Here is a 17,135-nt window from a genome sequence, read left to right on the forward strand (position 1 = left end):
AGTAAAATCCATGATGCCTTTTGCGCAAACCAATTCTTTCACAAGCATTCTTTGAATATCCATTCTCCGGGGATGTTTTTGAGGCCACGAGTTGTGCGCATTGCCTCATTCTCGAGATTTCTAGCACTACGGGTTCCTGCGACTCAATTGATCGCACCTTCGGTTCATCGTTACTCGACAGTTCAGCGTGCCATAAAGATAGTTGGAGGGTTCGATATGCCGAGAGAGGGCAAGGCGCAACAACATAAAGGAGGTGGGGGAAGACAACCGCAAAGAAAGAAACAAAAGGGCAAGGAGAAATCAAAAGCGGAAGGCGGCGCGGATGAAGTAGTGGAATTGGACGTGAAGAATTTACTAGAGAAAAACAGGCGGAGTTCAGAAGAGAATGGCGAAAAGCAAGCAGCCACTGAAACCAGTGTATCCGTTGTCCATGAAGGCAAAAAGGATTCTCCATTCCCAGAGACGGATGTAACTGTGTCTGAGATGTCATCAACCGGAGAAGGCCTTGCATTATCGCCAAACGGTGATCACGTCTATGTCGTACCATTTGCACTTCCTGGAGAGACAGCACGGGTCAGAATATACAAGACAATCAGATCCAAGTCCTACAGCTTGACAGATCTCGTGGAGATTTTGAAGCCCTCTGAACAACGCGATGACACCCTTATAAAATGCCAGTATTTCGGCAAATGCTCCGGATGTCAGCTACAGATGATACCGTATAAAGACCAATTGCAGCATAAGAAGCGGATAATAGAAAAAGCATATGCCAACTTCTCTGGGATATTACCAGAGCTTATACCTGCTATTGGAGATACGATGGGCTCCCCCATGCAATATGGATACCGGACCAAGTTAACTCCTCATTTCACTCAGCCTGCTCGCAACCGGAAACAAGAGCATGGCAGTGACGCTCCAGATATCCCTCCTATTGGATTTATGATGAAAGGCCGCCGCAAGGTCATGGATATTGAAGACTGCCCACTTGGAACAGACATTGTCAGGAACGGTTTGAAGAATGAGAGAAAGAGGGTTGCGGAAAACCTACAGCAATACCCTTACGGTGGTACGCTGTTGGTTCGGGAGAGTACGAAGCGGATAGAGAGGAATGCGGAAAACGAGGCTCTGACTTCGGATGATAAAGTGATACGGACGACATTCCCCGACTATGTTGAGGAGAAGACGTATATCACCGATCAAAATGGCATTTCAGTTGAATACGTGGAGGATTATCAATTCCACAATGTTGCTGGGACATTTTTCCAGAACAACAATTCCATTTTACCGGCGTTTACAGGATATGTTCGAGATAATGCTTTACATCCCGAACTGAAACCGGATGCCACTCCTGCCGAGCCCACTGCAGCGGCAGCCAAATCTAGCCCGAAATTGAAGTACCTCCTAGACGCATACTGTGGCTCAGGACTGTTCACCATCGTTCTCTCAGGCACTTTCCGCTCATCTCTAGGCATCGATGTTGCTGCATCTAGCATCAAATGTGCTCGCGAAAACGCCAAACTGAGCAAAGTTCCTAACACTGGTTTTGCAGCTGCTGATGCTGCAGCTTTATTTAAAGATGTTCCATACCCGGCTGACCAGACCTTACTTGTCATCGATCCTCCACGCAAGGGATGTGATACGAATTTCTTGAACCAGCTACTTGCATATGGCCCGACGAGGGTATTGTATGTTAGCTGCAACGTTCATACCCAAGCCCGGGATGTTGGCGTCCTGGTCGAAGGAAAGAATGGAGTCCGGTATGACATTGAGAGTATTCGCGGGTTTGATTTCTTCCCGCAGACAAGCCATGTTGAGAGTGTGGCTGTTTTAACAAAGGTCATCGAGGGTAAACAGGAGTAATGTGACCTCTATATGATCACTTGCATACATGATGTAAAGTTTGAACGAGCGCATTATCCGTCTAAGTTTGAATAGGCACGGTATTGTACTATAGAAAAAGTTCAGTGATACCCAACCCTTGTTCTGGGTTTTGTATATCATAAGCATTTGACCGAGCATTTGAATGAGCATTTCTTTTATAGCCCTGCCATGTTTTGGAGTTCCCCTGTGTTTAAAATATTTATTTACAAGAGGAAAAGAACGTGTCTCGTAAATGGATACATTGGAAAATCTAGAGAAGTATACTCGCCATCGCATGCATAAATTCGTTGCGACATAGCAAGAGCATTATAGTTGGGGCATGGTATTGTTTTTTTTTGAAGGCGAAGTACTAGGTAGTTCCTTAAGCACCTCCAGGGCCTCCAAGCAGTGCGAATCGCCTTACTATGGACGGACCAATTTCGTCATATTCGGCCTAATTGAAATGGATTAGTAACTGGAGGTTGATTAATTGGATGAGAGAATACTTGCCTTAGTGTGACAGTAGCTGCGGAATTCAGGAGTTTGTCCAAGCAAACTTCCACCGAACCATGGACCGTGACGTTGTCTCTTATGAGTAATAACTTGGACTTCCAAACCACCACTCCTTGCTCCTCCGCTGCGGGCTTCAGAAGCACGGATTCTGGCATCTACCAAATGCCTAATGTCACGTTGCAACCGACGGCCAAAATCCTTGTAAAGAGTAGAACCGCCAGACAGCACGATATTCTTGTAGAGTCCACGTCGAACATCAATAGGAGAAGACTGAATAACACCATCGACAACAGTGGGTAGTGGTGTGAGGAAATCGGAGGAGTAAATCTCGGGGTTGAAGAAAATCTCTGGAGCCAAAAATCGTTCGTAACCAACGTCTATGGAAACAGTCCTTCCGTTGGGAGATGTGACAGTGTGCTTGAGGAATCGGTCTGGCTCCCTATCGTACCGAGCAAATTCCTTGACAATATCTGGGCAAACATAGCAGTATTCCTCCTTGATCTTCTCTGCAGTTTTCAGCGAGCTGTCTGGTTCGTGTCGATCTCGCAAGAGGTTCTGAACGAAGTAGGTGATATCGCGACCGGCGATTGGGATGCTCTTTATAGAAGAACCAATAACGTATCCCTCGGCAACAGGAATAACGTGTGTGACACCGTCACCAGAGTCAATAACAGTACCTGTGAGTGATCTGTCTGTAACCTTCGAAGACGTCCAGGAAGCTGCCAGGGCAAGGACAGCTTGAACTGCAATATATAGACCCGCACAGTTAAACGATTCGAAGAAGATTTCGGCGGTGTTTTCTCGGTTCTCCGGCGGGTTCAATGGCTAGTTTACGACAATTAGCAGGTATAGATATATGAATTGAAGGCGGGGAAGTATTACGGGCTCTGTTAATAGGAAGTAGTGTTCCTCCGGCTCGACCCTGAGGTACTTGAAGATGGAGTTGGACCAGAATCTCTCCATATGGTCCCAATTTTCAATCTGCCCATGTCTGATGGGATAATGGATGCCGTAGCCTGGGCCAGAACTTGCGGTAAGGGCTTCATCTCCAATGAAGTAGTCCAAGTCCTCCGTTCCACGCTTTGAGGCGAGCGAAGAAGATGGCCCCGCGCCGCCGGTCAAGAAGGAGGGCTTGTTTGCGACTGGCGGCCGACCGGCGCCAGCCCCAGGGGCAGCTCCTGCACCAGATTTTGTAGCTATGGCGGTAGGAAAGACGAAGGACGGAGAGTCGTTGCCGGCGAATCCTAATTGGTAGGGAGAGCTACGAGTTAGCTGCTGGGAGGGGTATACACCGATGGAGATCTACTGCTCACCGAGCTTGGAGTAGCCTGTGCCACTACACGTAGAAAAGAGTTAGCCAATTTACATTAGAGTCAAACTATCGTAGTTTCAATACGATCTCCTCTGTACTTACTTGTCCATGACAACGGCTGGTGTTTGTGCTGCCATGTTTATTACCGTGGTGACGTGACAGTCGAGGCAACAGCAAAGTAAAGAGATTCAATCAAATGTCGAGAAGAAACAAGTATAGACTATGTAAACTGAGCTTGTCTGCAGGCGAACCTGGGAACACTGGCCGCTATGCCGTGCAGTACTATGTTGCAGCCTGTCCGTGTTGGAGTGTTGGAGCGTTGCAGTTAACTTAGTGAGTTCATCGTCAAGGTGGAGGGTGAGAGGCGCCAAGACTTGATATCATGTGCCTTTTTGCTACTTCGACTCTTTTTCAACGTCAAACATCAAAAGCCGAGATTTATCTTCTTCGTCCCTAGATATATGGCTGTTGGAACGAGGATAAAGGGGTCGAGAGGCCCAGGGAGAAGCCGGTCATTGGATGCTGAGAGTCCCTAAGGAGTTCTCCCTTGATACCACCGGAGGAGCCAGAAATCCTGGAAGCAACAACTGGATTGTTGTCACCACCTCCTTCTCGACCAAAGTGCAGAGCAAAGAAGAAGAAGAAGAAGAAGAAGAATGAAAAGAAAAACACAGACTCAACCGCAGCTGCTTTATCTCTGGCTGCTTTTTGTGTACGCTGAAAAATAATGAACCAGGCTGTCTATTATCTGCTTCTCTCTTTCTACTTCTCTTACCAACACTTCTCCTGATACCTCCCTCCCCTTTACTAAGCTACTTTTATCCATCCGCATCTTCTACTCTTCTCAGCTCAGGCTTCATCTTTCCAGTGATAAAATAAGGGATTCTCTCTTAATTTCTGGACTTAAGGTGAACAGCCTGTGCTAGAGAGACACATCACTCTTTCTATGCATACTAGCAATCCACTCGCTACTATATTGCTCTCCCACCGTCTTTCACTGCTAGAGTCTAGGATATCATATCTACTCCCTTTCTTCTTACTTTATTTCATCACTCTCCTATAACTGACCTAGAGGCAGAGAACCTGGTGAGGTCAGTCTTATTGTGTTGCCTGGGCGCATCTCTGCTTGTGCTGGGGCTGTGGAAATAGGCTTCTGCCAGCTAGGTCACCTAGCAACACACTATATTCAGACCCATAACAACAGATTCTTTTCGTCTGTACTTCTCTCACCAAGGCTTCTATATACCCCAGGCTGTGTCTATACTCCCTGTGTTATACTTCAAACACATATTCAGCTCGCAGTTAATCATCACAGCCTCGAAACTCGTGGCGGAATAATCGGGATGAGCATCCAGAGCCAGGACTCTCAAGGGAGTCTGGGTGTATCTGCTATATTTGTCCATGCAGGAGCTGGTTTTCACAGCCGCCAGAGCGAGGAGCTTCACCTCTGGGTGTGTAGCAAGTAAGTCAACTTTTCTTTTACCTGCTACAGATCATTTTGTTGACTGGTTTGGCAACAGGGCGTCCTCACTTGGTATGGCCATATTGAAGACTGGTGGGAGTGCAGTTGACGCAGTTGAAGTAGCCATCAAATTCTTCGAGGACCACGAGGTTACGAACGCTGGATATGGTAGCAACTTGACCATTACAGGTGCTGTGGAGTGTGATGCCACGATCGTTGACCATCTTGGCCGCAGTGGTGCTGTTGGGGCAGTCCAAAGTTTGTCCCCTTCGGTACCCAAGAGAAACCTGGATCATAGCTGATGAACCTCGTTTTATAGACATAAAGAATCCGATATCACTGGCAAGAGTAGTACTGGATGCCTCCACAAAACCACTCTCACTCAACCGTGTACCCCCGAACTTCCTTGTATGTGGTGGTGCCACTGACTTTGCATACGAACATGGCATACCTGTACTTCCTTCGGATATCCTCGTAGCCCCAGCAGCAAGAGACCGGTGGTTACGGTGGAAGCGGGATCTTGAGCAGGTTTCGCAAAGACTCCAGAAGCGAGAAAAATATGTTGAGCTGGACAACTTTGTCCCCCAACATCCATCACAACGAGTTAGTCAGGCCTCTACTGCAGTTGCAAGTATCGGCTCGCCTCATCACAATACTTGTTATGGTGCACATTCCCTGTTCCATGTCCCTCGCAGCCCTGTTCACGTTACCAACATCTGCCCTTCGAGGGATGCAGTAAACATGATCGGGTCCAATAGATGTGGATCTCCCTTGCTATGTGTTTCACGTAGTGATATCTCAATGGAAGGCGACGGTGAGGCCGATGCAGAATTTGTCGACGATACTTTCCATCAGGATCCTCTCGTCGCCGACACTTCATCATGGCGGGATTCCACAGACAGCCAAAAGGACAAACACGTGCATTATGCGGAGGATGCTGAGGGTGAAACCGATTCGGCTACTAGAGATGCTCATGACCTGGCTGTAACCAGAGACGAAGATGAAATCACCGATACGGTTGGAGCTATTGCCATCGACTGCTATGGCAACATTGCCGCTGGTTCGTCGTCTGGGGGGATTGGGATGAAGCATAATGGTCGCACGGGCCCTGCTGCGCTAGTTGGGATAGGAACTGCTGTTATCCCCGTGGATCCAGAGGACGAAATGTATACGTCTACTGCCGCCGTTGCGAGCGGAACAGGAGAACACATGACTACAACTATGGCAGCTCAAACATGCGCCGAAAGGATTTATGCTAGCACGAAGAAAGTTCCTGGGAAACCTGGAGTGTATGAGCCCACGACGGAAGATGAAGTCATTAAGTCTATGATACAGACCGATTTTATGGGTAGGGTATCACCGGTGTTTGCTTTAAACCTTGCGATAAGCTTGACTGACGGTCATGTTATAAAAAATAATAGGTCATCCCGCAGTCAAATCAAGCCATTGCCACGCAGCAATTGGCGTGATGACAGTCAAGAAAACGCATGACGGAATTATCTTCGTCTTCGGTCATAATACAGACTCCTTTGTAAGTACGATGCTATGTTAACAATATGGAGTAATAATTCTAATGCTCGGTTCAAAGGCCGTTGCAAGCATGAGCTCCGATGATGTGGCGGCATGCTGTACTATGTCTCGATCCCCGGGAGACCGAAAGGTAGCCCAGGGTGGTCGCTTTATCAGGTCAAGAAGGTTAGATCTTGGTACTATTCATCCGTTTCTCGATATTCGAATGCTAAATAAGAATGTTTTAGATTTAAACCTAGCCCAGCTACTTCACAATAAGCCCAATGCTTGCGAGGTTCACTGCGACATCATCGCGGTTTTGGTAAGGCCTTAATTTGATGCCTTTTGCATGCACAGCCACCTAGCTATTAACCAGGTATGCCATTTCTATATTCAATCATAGTTTGATCCGGATAGAGAGCTTCACTAACTAATACTTCCTTAGTAACTCTACTTGTCATTGGTGTCCGTATCTGGGTTGAAAGTTGAGTATACTGGGTAAAAAGGAGAGAGGGTGGGGGGACTCTTTTCAACCATCGGCTGGAAAAAGTGCAGGCAGGTCCTTTTTTGTTTTTTCCTTCTGCTTTTACCTAAGCCTGGACACAAGTCTTTATCTTCGACCTGCACTTACCTATAAACAAGCTGTATGCACCGACCTAGGAATACATACATACATATTCTATTCTTGACCACCAGGGCCGTAATCATGCTCATCGTAAAGTATCCTGGCGGATGGAAAAAGGAAGAAAATAAGAGGTGTAAAAAAAGGGGGTGGGAAAAGTGAGGCTAGCCTTATTATCAAGGAGCTGGGGTAGTTGCCATCGAACTCGGGGTGGCTGGGCCAGAAGAGACTCCGTTGCCTGCTCCATTGAGTGCCTTTGCCGAAGCCTTCTTACGCTTCTTTTTCCGTGCAACAACGACTGGCTTGGCCCCGTAGTCACCGAGAGCCAGATGGGTGCCACAAGTCAGACAATTGGCACCCTCAGGCGGTTCACAGAAGATACTGAGGCAGATACTACACACAAACCCGACATCGACGACTTTCCGATGGCAGAAGCAAGCAGCGCGGAAGTCGACATCAACACGGGTAGGCAGTATCAGGTTCCGCCTTGCCCGCTGATCAGGCAAGAAGGCCAGCATAAGGTACTGTAGAAACCCTCGCGGGGAGTCTAGGGACATGTATATCCCACGAGTAGCGTCACAGGCCTGTTGTAGAAAAACAGCATCTCCGGCTAGCTTGCATATGTCGATGGGTATGTGTAGACGCTGGCAAGCAAAGATGCTGTTCATTATGGGTATGTACTGCTGAGCGGAGTCTGCAGCACTGCTGACGGAGATGATCAGGATACGAGACTGGAGAGCACCGGCGTCCGTAGCTGTAGTGGCATTAGCCTTATCAGATGTGGGAGGGGCACCACCAGGGGGTGGAGGGAGGCCTCCCGCTCCGCCTGCGGCCTGATCGGAGCCTGCCGCGGTGCCATGTGCCTCGAGGTAGGCAATTGTTTCGCGGTTGATATAGCTGAGCGCAAGGGTGAGAGCACCGGCCATCATGGTAGAAGATGATGATGAAGTGGTAGAAGGGGATATTTCTTCTGCTCGGGTGCGCGTGAGAAGCCGGTTGAGGTTTCGGGTCAACTGCTGCTCGACCAGGAGAAAAGGACGGTACTTGTTCGGCTGCTGCTCACGCTGCTGCACCTGCGCGGGGACGACAGGTTCCCCGTAGTCGGTCATGGGTGTATCTCCGTCCTGGTCGTTATTGGACGGGCGGAGGTGTTTCTTTTGCGAGTCGGCAGCGGCATCATCGGGAACCGTGGCCGGGGGAGTTGGGTACAGCCAGACGGCCTGATGGCTGTGACTGGCCACGACGGCCACCTTGTTTGCGTAGTTGCATGCCAGATGAGCGTTGATGAAGACCAGCAGGTTCGCCACGGCAGAGGAGAGCGGGAGTGTCTCTTGAAGCTGTGCCCAAGCATGCGGGTTTGTGTCCAGGATCACCGTCAGCAGCGAAGGATCTGAGAGCAGGCAAGCGGTTAGTAGAGCAGGTACGCTGGGAAGGGAGGACGCGGTGCCGGCGCAACTGACCATTCACTGCAGCGCCTGAAGCCGCCATCCTGACTCTCCCTCCTCTCGTCTTCTATCCAGCGCGTCTACTCTGCTCTTCGACCTCGCTGTCGCCGTCTTTCGTCTTCGTCTTTTGTCTTCGTCTTCGTCGTCTTCTTCTATCAATGTCAGAAGTCACTGCTTAGTCATCATATCAACTCTGTGCCTGCAAAAAAAGCGACACAAGCAAAAGAGGCGAAGAAGACGAAGAAGACGAAGAAGACGAAGAAGAAGAAGATAAGAAAGGTTGGAGACTAGAAGAAGCAAAGAAGCCGACGAGCAGAGGCTGAAGAAAAAGGCAGGCAAAGTCTTCCGGTTGGCCCTGAGTCTTCCTCCTGCATGCACCTCGACGTAATAACAGCGCAGGAGACAAAAAGAAAGCAGAAAAATAAAACACCTCTTATCTCGCTGCGTCTTTGACAAGTGACATATCTTGTCGCGAGAGGCAGAGATAGAGACGAGACGGAGTAATATTAAGCAGCCCGGTCTATAAAAGGACGCCTCTTATCTTCTTATTCTTCTTCTGCTTCTTCTGCTTCTTCTGCTTCTGCTTCGTCTTACTCCAAGTCCAACTTGACGAGCCCCAACCCAACCCATTGCAAGCCACACTCAACCTCAACAGCCAGCCAACAGAAAGAGACCCTTGCGAGGCAGGCAGTAACTAGTTAACTATTATATACGAGAGACGGCGAAGGATACAACTGGCCAAAGACCGTCTCGTCGACATCGCCGTCCTTTTCGGGGCATTTTACCTGCTACCCGCTGTCCTCTCGCTGCCGGAAGCTCTCCCCCTGCCATAGCTTCAGGCGCCGAAAAAAAGCCCCGCGAACACCGGTTTGCCATCTCAACTTCGGCCTGACAGCCACCAGCGCAGACAAGACGAACCATACAAGGACGATAACCAAGTCGATAGTAACAAAGAGAAGCACAGCATAACCCCCATGGTTTCAGTACATGATCTGGAGCGCGCCAGCACACTAGCCAGGGAAGCCGTCGAGCTCGTCGATGCGGGCCACAAAGAGGTGCGTCACTTTCGATATCTGCCAGACAACTAGCTAGATAGACGGCCAGACAGACAGCATAGTTACCGATGGGCTGACAATGGTGAATAGGCGGCATCTCGCAACCTGCGCGAGGCTATTGCTATCGCCCCGGACAGCGAGGATGTCAAGAGCGTCTTCCGCAAGATAAGGGAGGACGAGGAGAACAGTCATCCGCTGCTCAACCTCTGCCGGCGCATCGTCACCCAGCAAGATGAGGGCGCAGCCAGTGAAGCTACCCGGTACCTTCGCACGGAAGGGCTGCAGCCGCCGCCAGAGGTAGCTCTGGAGTGTGTCAAGTTGATTCTGGCTAAGCCTGCTGCCGCTCTGCCAGCCGGCCAGGACGAGCTGATCACTGCCCTTGTACGGCAGAGCGCGCGAGTTCGTAGTTACTTTGCCGGTGAGCTACAGAACTCCGTCACCGGTCTGTTTGATAAGATCTATGACCGTGGAGATGGAGCTGTTGTCTGTCTGGACATGGTTGTCCTCGAAAGGGGACTCTGGCAGTCAGAGCACACCAGGAAACATTGTGAAGAGGAACTCTTCCAGCTCTTCATTGCCAAGCTGATGGAGTCTGGTCATGATCATGACGGCCGCTCCCTCAAGGGGATCGCTCGTCTTCTCGTGGTCGATGCAGACAGCTTGAAGCACCTCGTCGACGAGGAAAGCTTCGACGTTATCATCTCTTCCCTGGACCGGAGACTCCCCGCTGATGTCAAGAGCCAGGCCACCCTCGCTACAGCGAAGTACCTCGAAGTCGCTGGTGATGCTGGCCAGACATTCTGCTCCAACTTCATCAAGGCTAGGTTTGCAAAGCACCGCAAGGAAGACTACATCATCGCCTTCTCAGTTGCTAGTGTTGTCTTCCCCATTATGCCTGAGTTTGCAGTCAGCCTGTTCCTGACAGAAGCCTTTCTCAAATCCCTCACCCCATTGCTTGCCCGGAAAATTAAGTGCAAGAATCTGGAACTAGCCATTCTAGAGTTATTTAACGCTGCCTCTGTTAACGGCTCTTGTCGAGAGACTATATCCAAGAACTTTCTCGACTGGCTTTCTGAACATCTGAATGGGGACACTGAGGAAACAACTGCTCTGGCTGCGGTCATTTTGGCAAAGCTTAGTGTTTCCCCCAAGGATGCGAGTGCTGCCAACAAGGACCAGACCGGAGTTGTCCAAGAGGAACATGCCGACCCCTTGGAACTTGTGAATAAGTTCAAGGCCATGCTTGGAAAGCCTGGTCAAGATGGCAATCTGCGACATGTCGTCGAAGGCCTGGCATATGCCTCTGTCAAGGCTGAGGTCAAGGAGCAGCTCACCAACGATGCCAAATTCCTCCAAGACTTGATAAGTCTACTACTTGAACGAGTTGCCGACTCTACTGTCCTATATGGTGGACTGATGATAATACACAATATCACAGCATATCGACCAAACATGTCCGAGGAACAGAAAAAGATGTCCGAACTGAAGGCATACGCTAATGCATCCAAGCCATGCCCAGCTGCTAATCCGCTTGAAAATGACGAACATACCAAAGCAAGATGCAGTGCAATCGTGAATGCCGGGGTAATGCCGTTACTGGTGGAATGTGGAAAATCCCAGCTGGCCTCTCCCAAGGATCTTGTCAACAAGATACTCCTCTCCCTGTCCAAGGATTCCAAGGCGAGAGGCAAACTCGCTCAACAAGGCGCCGTGAAACTCCTCATATCCTCTTTCTCCTCCCAAGACGCCACAGCAGCTAAGACTCCAACTGTTGAGAGCACCATAGCCAACGGTGCTCATGCTCTCGCCCGCATCCTCATCTCCGTAAACCCATCCCATGTCTTCCCTGCCTCTGGATTCCCCCAAATCACCTCCGCAATCCGGCCACTCAACATCCTCCTTACTCCTCCCGGGACAACAAGCATCTCCTCCGACCAGCCACGCGATCTTCTTCCAGTCTTTGAAAGTCTTCTTGCCCTCACCAACCTTGCTTCTTATCCTGACCAAAGCGTCAGCACCTCCATAATCCGCTCCGCATGGTCAACTATCGAAGATCTTCTTCTCTCACACCATACGTACATTCAACGTGCAGCTTGTGAGCTAGTATGCAACCTCATGTCATGTGAAGCCGGTGTTGGCAAATTCGCCGACGGCACCCACCGCGCCAGCCAACGCATGCATATTATGCTCGCTCTAGCGGATGTGGATGATCTGCCTACCCGTAGTGCTTCTGGTGGTGCCCTAGCAATGCTCACTGACTTTGAAGGGGCTGTCTCCGCCATCGTCGAGCGTCCAAGGGGCGTCGATATCATTCTCAATCTATGCCAGGAAGATGATGACGGGCTGGTTCATCGTGGCATCGTCTGTGTTCACAACATGGTCGGTGGCACAGGCGATATCGGACGCAAGGCTAGAAAAGCAATACGCGAGAAACACGGCATGGAAGTCCTCAGGGACTGTCTCACAAAGACCAAAAACCCAGCTGTCATGCGGAGTGGAGTTGAGGCCTTGAAGAAGTTGGTTGACTGTCAGGCGTCGGATTAAGGTGGTATACGCAACCCCCTTATGTGTACTTTTTATATTTCATTTTTCCTACTTCCATATCATGGGCCTGGAGGTGTGTGTTTGATTATTTCTTATTCCTTTCCCCCCTTTTGCTTTGTTTCTTGTTTTACATTTCATTCATACTCCATGGCATTCATTCGGTTCTTTTCGTTTACCCGGTGTTTTCATTCGATGGATGGTGGAGGGTGGCTGATGGGTTATTAACTATGTGCACGGATGGTTTTCTGCGTTTCTCTTGCTTGCTGCTCGCTTCATTGACTGCTTTATTGTTATGGTTCGAATTTGCTCTGATATTCATGACCCTTTACTACTTGCATTAATAATATATACGACTCGCATTGAAATCAATTCCGTTTGCAACACCTGTCCTATCTTAACCTATTTACAGACACTCTATTGACTAGGCCTCCTAATAAGAGAAGATGGAGTCCTGTTTCTCTGGCAGTCCCAACTTGGATCTAAGCTCGTCTTCCTGCTGCCCGGCCTTGACCTTGGGCACATACTTCAGCAGACCAAGCGACCCACGCTTGAGATTTGGCACCATCCCATCGATAACATCGACAGTGAAGTTATCGATGTTCATCGTGTCCTCGGATCGAATGATCTGTCTGGCTTGAATGGTGTTGAGCGTCCGGCGTTCATCAGCAGATAGACTCTCTTCCAGCTTCTTAACGACGTCCGTTTCACCATTCTTTGTCTCGCTAACAGTCTTGATCTTGTTCATCAGCGCATCTTGCTCATCTCTTCCAGCGTTCTGGAATGCATTAACGCAGAAACTGATCGTTTGAGCAATCTCGGCTTGCGTCAGTGACTTGTCCACATCCACCGTTCCTTGGATGACTATCAAAATCGTTAGCATTGATACCCTAGTTATAGCCACCAGACACCACGGGATAGGACAAACATACTTGGTCTGAATAAGTCAAATGCCCGATTGAAACTCTCTTCGTCCCAGTCCGTAAGAACAGGCTCGTCTCGATCAGAAATCTGTTTCAAGGCACTCATCACAACTAGCAAGAAACGGGTATATCCCTCCGCAACTTTCTTGGAGTGCCATTCTGCAGCGGCTTTTTCATCACAATCACCTCTCTGTGCGGCACGAATACTGAGGGCCGCGGAAAGACCGCTTGCAAAAGCTAGATGAACCCCCGAAGAGAAAAAGGGGTCAATGAAACAGCCTGCGTCTCCGGCGATGCGCAGGTAGGGGCTGGCATAGCTTGAGGCGCTGTAGGACCAGTCTGATGCTGACTTTAAGTCGGATACCAGCTCCGCTTTGTCAAGGAGCTGCCAGATACCGGGGATTTGCTTCACATTGTCAATATAGAACTGCTGTGAGCTCGATCCGGACTCTCGCTTCTTTGTTGTGGCCATAGCCTGGTTCATAACGACGCCGATCGAGGTTGTACCATCGTGCAGGGGGATTAGCCAAACCCAACCACTTCCATCTATTGGGAATAGTTAATTCATTGTTACAGTAGTGTATTTAGGATGGTGATAAAGCGGCGTCTTACCTGCAATAGCCTCAAAGTATGGGTCACCCTCCCGAGGAGTTCCAATACCATATGAACTCGCCCCTTTCCAATACCCCCAGGTAGCCACATTCTTCAGTCCCTGGTTATATGTTCTGTTCTTCATATATTTGGTGCTGACCAGTCCGGCTCGCCCGGTGGCATCCACGAGATATTCAAATTTAATCACGCCAGTGGACTTGTCAGCCTTGCGTGTCCAGGTGGCTGAGACAGGTCGTCCCAAATCTCTTGACGCATTGTCCCAATCACCCTCGGGGAGCGGTTCGAAGTTGATACCATTCACCTTCACTCCGTCGAAGGTTTTGGCTCCGTTTTCTCCGGCATGCTTGAAGATGAGGTGGTCGGCCTCCGAACGGATTACGTTCCAGGCGTAGCTTCCGGGGCCGCCAGCCGCCACGAAATCGGTATCTGATCCCAGGGTCAGCCATATCTTTGATATGTATGCTTTCATCCATGGTACTCACATGCTTCTGGCTTCGAGTTCAGTTTAAAGGCCTCACCATTCTGCGAAATTGTCAGTTAAGCACTATATCAACGGAACGCTAGAGGTAGCTATGTGTAACACTTACCTTCTGGACAAATCCATAGCTATCAAACTTGGAGTCTAGATCAATAAATCGTAGAAAATGGCGAATAGACGGCAACATGCTCTCGCCTATGTGGTATCTAGATTAAATGGTGAAGTTAGCCTCTAATTTCTTAACTAAGGGTAGAACTTGCCAAAAAACCTTACCTGGGGAAGACATCTGCCTCGAGGAGGACTACATCGACTCCCTCTCGAACCAACGCTGAAGCAGCGTAGGACCCAGCTGGGCCACCTCCGACCACCAAAGCAGTGCAAGTTTCTGGGATAGACATGTTTGCTTTAATTGAGTGGAATTGAGATTTCTGTTTGTGCTGTTGACTTGGAAGTGAACGCTTGATCTATATATGTTCAACCCCCTTTCCCGTCTCTTCCTTCGGATACCGAGTATACCGGCAACAAGGCTGTTAATGGCTCCGTGGCACCGGTCTCCGGCCTTCATCAATCATTGCTCCCGGGAACATTCACAGGGACAGATTTACTTGCTCTGACTGACAGTATGAGCCCTATTATCTGTGATCTGTTGAATAAAACTTGCTACGAAAGTATTATGGAGTATAGTATTAACGAATTATTTTCATACAACTAACATTCTCGATCTATGTTTGAACTGTTCGGCTATTAAACAAACTCCTCATTTACAAACTTCAAGGTAGAAGACCAGCCCTAAATATCCACATCTCTAGACCGTATCATTATATTGGCCCCTGGGTTTGGCATGATACGAACACCATCAAAAATATTTGGCGGCCGTTTGGGTGTTTCGTTATCCGATATGCCCTCCTCGAAACGGAAGTCATATTTCATAAGTAGTTCTGCGATAATGACTTTCACTTGATTGCTTGCAAAATGGCGTCCAGGGCATGAGTGCGTTCCATATCCCCAGTTCAACTCCGAGGAACTATAAATAATGTTAGCAGGATATTACTGCATGGCTCATATCAATCACATAGTTACCTTATAGAAGAGAATTGGTATTTATATTCGTTACCCTTGCTTTGGCGCAATTTTTCAAATCGATAACCATCAAACTGCGTTGGGCACTCCCACAAGGACGAGTCTGTGTTGACAGTCATAGCCGGAGCAGAGACTGAAATACCTGCTGGCACTGTGGTGCCATCAGGCAAGTCGATCTTTGACAAAGCAAAACGGCTTACACTGACTGTTCTGATATTAGCGACTTCCTTTGCTTCACATAAAAAGGGTACACACCAATGCCAATAGGATTCAATCTCTGGGACTCTTTGAGAAAACTGTCACATTTACGAAGGTCTGCTAGGGCTGCTGGTGTCCAGGCACCGCCACAGGAATCGAACACAGTTTGGATCTCAGCTCTTAATGGCTCTATGTATTCTGGATGAGCTAGTAGATCGAAAAAGAAATGGATGAGCTGTCGTGTTTATCTCTCGTTAGCTTCATCCATATTCAGGTGAAATTGAAAACCTGTAAACTCACCTGAAATGCTAGATTGTATGTTGCCGCCTGTACAGCCTCAAGCTGCAATCTTGTATGGAGAGTCAAATCATTCTTCTGCTTTGGATAGTTCTTAATTATCCATTGCATCAAATCTTTAGACTCTCGGGCTTCTCCCCCAAGCCGAGCCTCCAACACAGGAAATAGTAACTTGCTTGCTTGCTTAAATTGTTGACTCATCTTCCCAATCTCAGGAAGGAAAAAGGCTTTGAATGGACGCAGGCTCCAGTGAGTACTTGACATTTTGGCTGCAATTGTGACAGTTGATATAGCATACTCAAGGGTCAGGTCAATCTAGTGAAATTAGCTCAAATATATTTCCTTCAAAAGTAGAAGGCGTTCTTACCCATTCCTGCTCCCTAGAAAGGGGTGAATTAATAAAAGTGCGCCCAATGTGTAGCGGGACCAGTTTGACCATCGTAGGGAAAAGCTGAAGTGATTTCCATTCTTAAACTAAATCAGCCATCGATTGATGATACCGGAGACACCTGAATATGGTCATGAAATGGCGATATCGTACCTGGACAATCACCAATCTGGGAAGAAATGGTCCACCTAGCATCTTCTTGGAGTAGAGAAACATTCCCTGCAAGCTGCTTTGATAGTCCTCCACGTACAAACTCTGCCAAATGGTCACTCTTCACCATTTTGGTGTACCGGCCCATCAATCGCTCATATACCTCCCTTCCGAGGCTCAGCCTATGTTCAGGGGCATAAGCAATGGTCGATAGGCATTTGCGTGGGACAATGACAGTTGGGATATCACGAGTTGGGATTTGAAAACACGACTCCGGGTACTGTTTGAAGTTAGACGAAGCATATCAATTAGTGTAAGGAGTACTTTGAGTAAATAATTACCTTTCGACATCCCTCCTCCAATGCAGCCATAAAATTCGGGTGTTTAGCATCGCCAACTATGGGTATTTTCGTAGGCTTTGGACGGATAAACAACCAAACAGATATTATTGCAACCAGCCCAACCGCATATGGCCAGGCTGGGATAAAACTGTGTGCGCGGAAGTAGTCCATAACTAGCATAATGATGGGTTATGGAAAAGTAGAAGGAGCTGGAAGGGATAATGGAGCTGATAATATGGGATCTGGGCCTGTTTCTCTCGGAGACCGAGCTGTGAACCATCCCGATCCTAGTCGCCGAGGGAGCAAGAAATATAGCCTGGAAAACTTCCTCCATCTGAAAGATATTTTC

At 48.6% G+C, this 17,135-nt stretch overlaps 7 protein-coding genes across 7 annotated transcripts; 3 read left to right on the top strand and 4 right to left on the bottom strand.

The window, feature by feature from the left end:
* Positions 1–72: 72 nt before the first annotated feature.
* Positions 73–1,860, top strand: MGYG_03282 (hypothetical protein; the record flags this gene model as incomplete). Its single annotated transcript, XM_003175713.1, has 1 exon — positions 73–1,860. The coding sequence occupies one exon, from the start codon at positions 73–75 to the stop codon at positions 1,858–1,860; it is 1,788 nt and encodes a 595-aa protein (XP_003175761.1).
* A 486-nt stretch (positions 1,861–2,346) lies between these two features.
* Positions 2,347–3,822, bottom strand: MGYG_03283 (actin-2; the record flags this gene model as incomplete). The annotated part of the gene is made up of 4 exons (XM_003175714.1): positions 2,347–3,198; positions 3,256–3,617; positions 3,687–3,709; positions 3,788–3,822. 4 exons carry the CDS (start codon positions 3,820–3,822, stop codon positions 2,347–2,349), a joined length of 1,272 nt encoding a protein of 423 aa, XP_003175762.1.
* A 1,206-nt stretch (positions 3,823–5,028) lies between these two features.
* MGYG_03284 (threonine aspartase 1) lies at positions 5,029–6,990 on the top strand (the record flags this gene model as incomplete). The annotated part of the gene is made up of 5 exons (XM_003175715.1): positions 5,029–5,147; positions 5,206–5,405; positions 5,467–6,495; positions 6,569–6,678; positions 6,736–6,990. 5 exons carry the CDS (start codon positions 5,029–5,031, stop codon positions 6,988–6,990), a joined length of 1,713 nt encoding a protein of 570 aa, XP_003175763.1.
* A 464-nt stretch (positions 6,991–7,454) lies between these two features.
* Positions 7,455–8,766, bottom strand: MGYG_03285 (TFIIH basal transcription factor complex p34 subunit; the record flags this gene model as incomplete). Its single annotated transcript, XM_003175716.1, has 2 exons — positions 7,455–8,668; positions 8,739–8,766. The coding sequence occupies 2 exons, from the start codon at positions 8,764–8,766 to the stop codon at positions 7,455–7,457; spliced, it is 1,242 nt and encodes a 413-aa protein (XP_003175764.1).
* A 931-nt stretch (positions 8,767–9,697) lies between these two features.
* On the top strand, positions 9,698–12,322 carry MGYG_03286 (ring assembly protein 3; the record flags this gene model as incomplete). Its single annotated transcript, XM_003175717.1, has 2 exons — positions 9,698–9,778; positions 9,869–12,322. 2 exons carry the CDS (start codon positions 9,698–9,700, stop codon positions 12,320–12,322), a joined length of 2,535 nt encoding a protein of 844 aa, XP_003175765.1.
* A 430-nt stretch (positions 12,323–12,752) lies between these two features.
* Positions 12,753–14,730, bottom strand: MGYG_03287 (CrpH protein; the record flags this gene model as incomplete). Its single annotated transcript, XM_003175718.1, has 6 exons — positions 12,753–13,183; positions 13,252–13,788; positions 13,855–14,280; positions 14,337–14,376; positions 14,442–14,538; positions 14,606–14,730. The coding sequence occupies 6 exons, from the start codon at positions 14,728–14,730 to the stop codon at positions 12,753–12,755; spliced, it is 1,656 nt and encodes a 551-aa protein (XP_003175766.1).
* A 391-nt stretch (positions 14,731–15,121) lies between these two features.
* On the bottom strand, positions 15,122–16,957 carry MGYG_03288 (hypothetical protein; the record flags this gene model as incomplete). Its single annotated transcript, XM_003175719.1, has 7 exons — positions 15,122–15,356; positions 15,413–15,617; positions 15,668–15,845; positions 15,911–16,222; positions 16,275–16,375; positions 16,449–16,725; positions 16,787–16,957. The coding sequence occupies 7 exons, from the start codon at positions 16,955–16,957 to the stop codon at positions 15,122–15,124; spliced, it is 1,479 nt and encodes a 492-aa protein (XP_003175767.1).
* Positions 16,958–17,135: the final 178 nt, after the last annotated feature.

The sequence above is a fragment of the Nannizzia gypsea genome, genomic scaffold, assembly GCF_000150975.2.
Source record: "Nannizzia gypsea CBS 118893 supercont1.2 genomic scaffold, whole genome shotgun sequence".
Classification (NCBI taxonomy): domain Eukaryota; kingdom Fungi; phylum Ascomycota; class Eurotiomycetes; order Onygenales; family Arthrodermataceae; genus Nannizzia; species Nannizzia gypsea.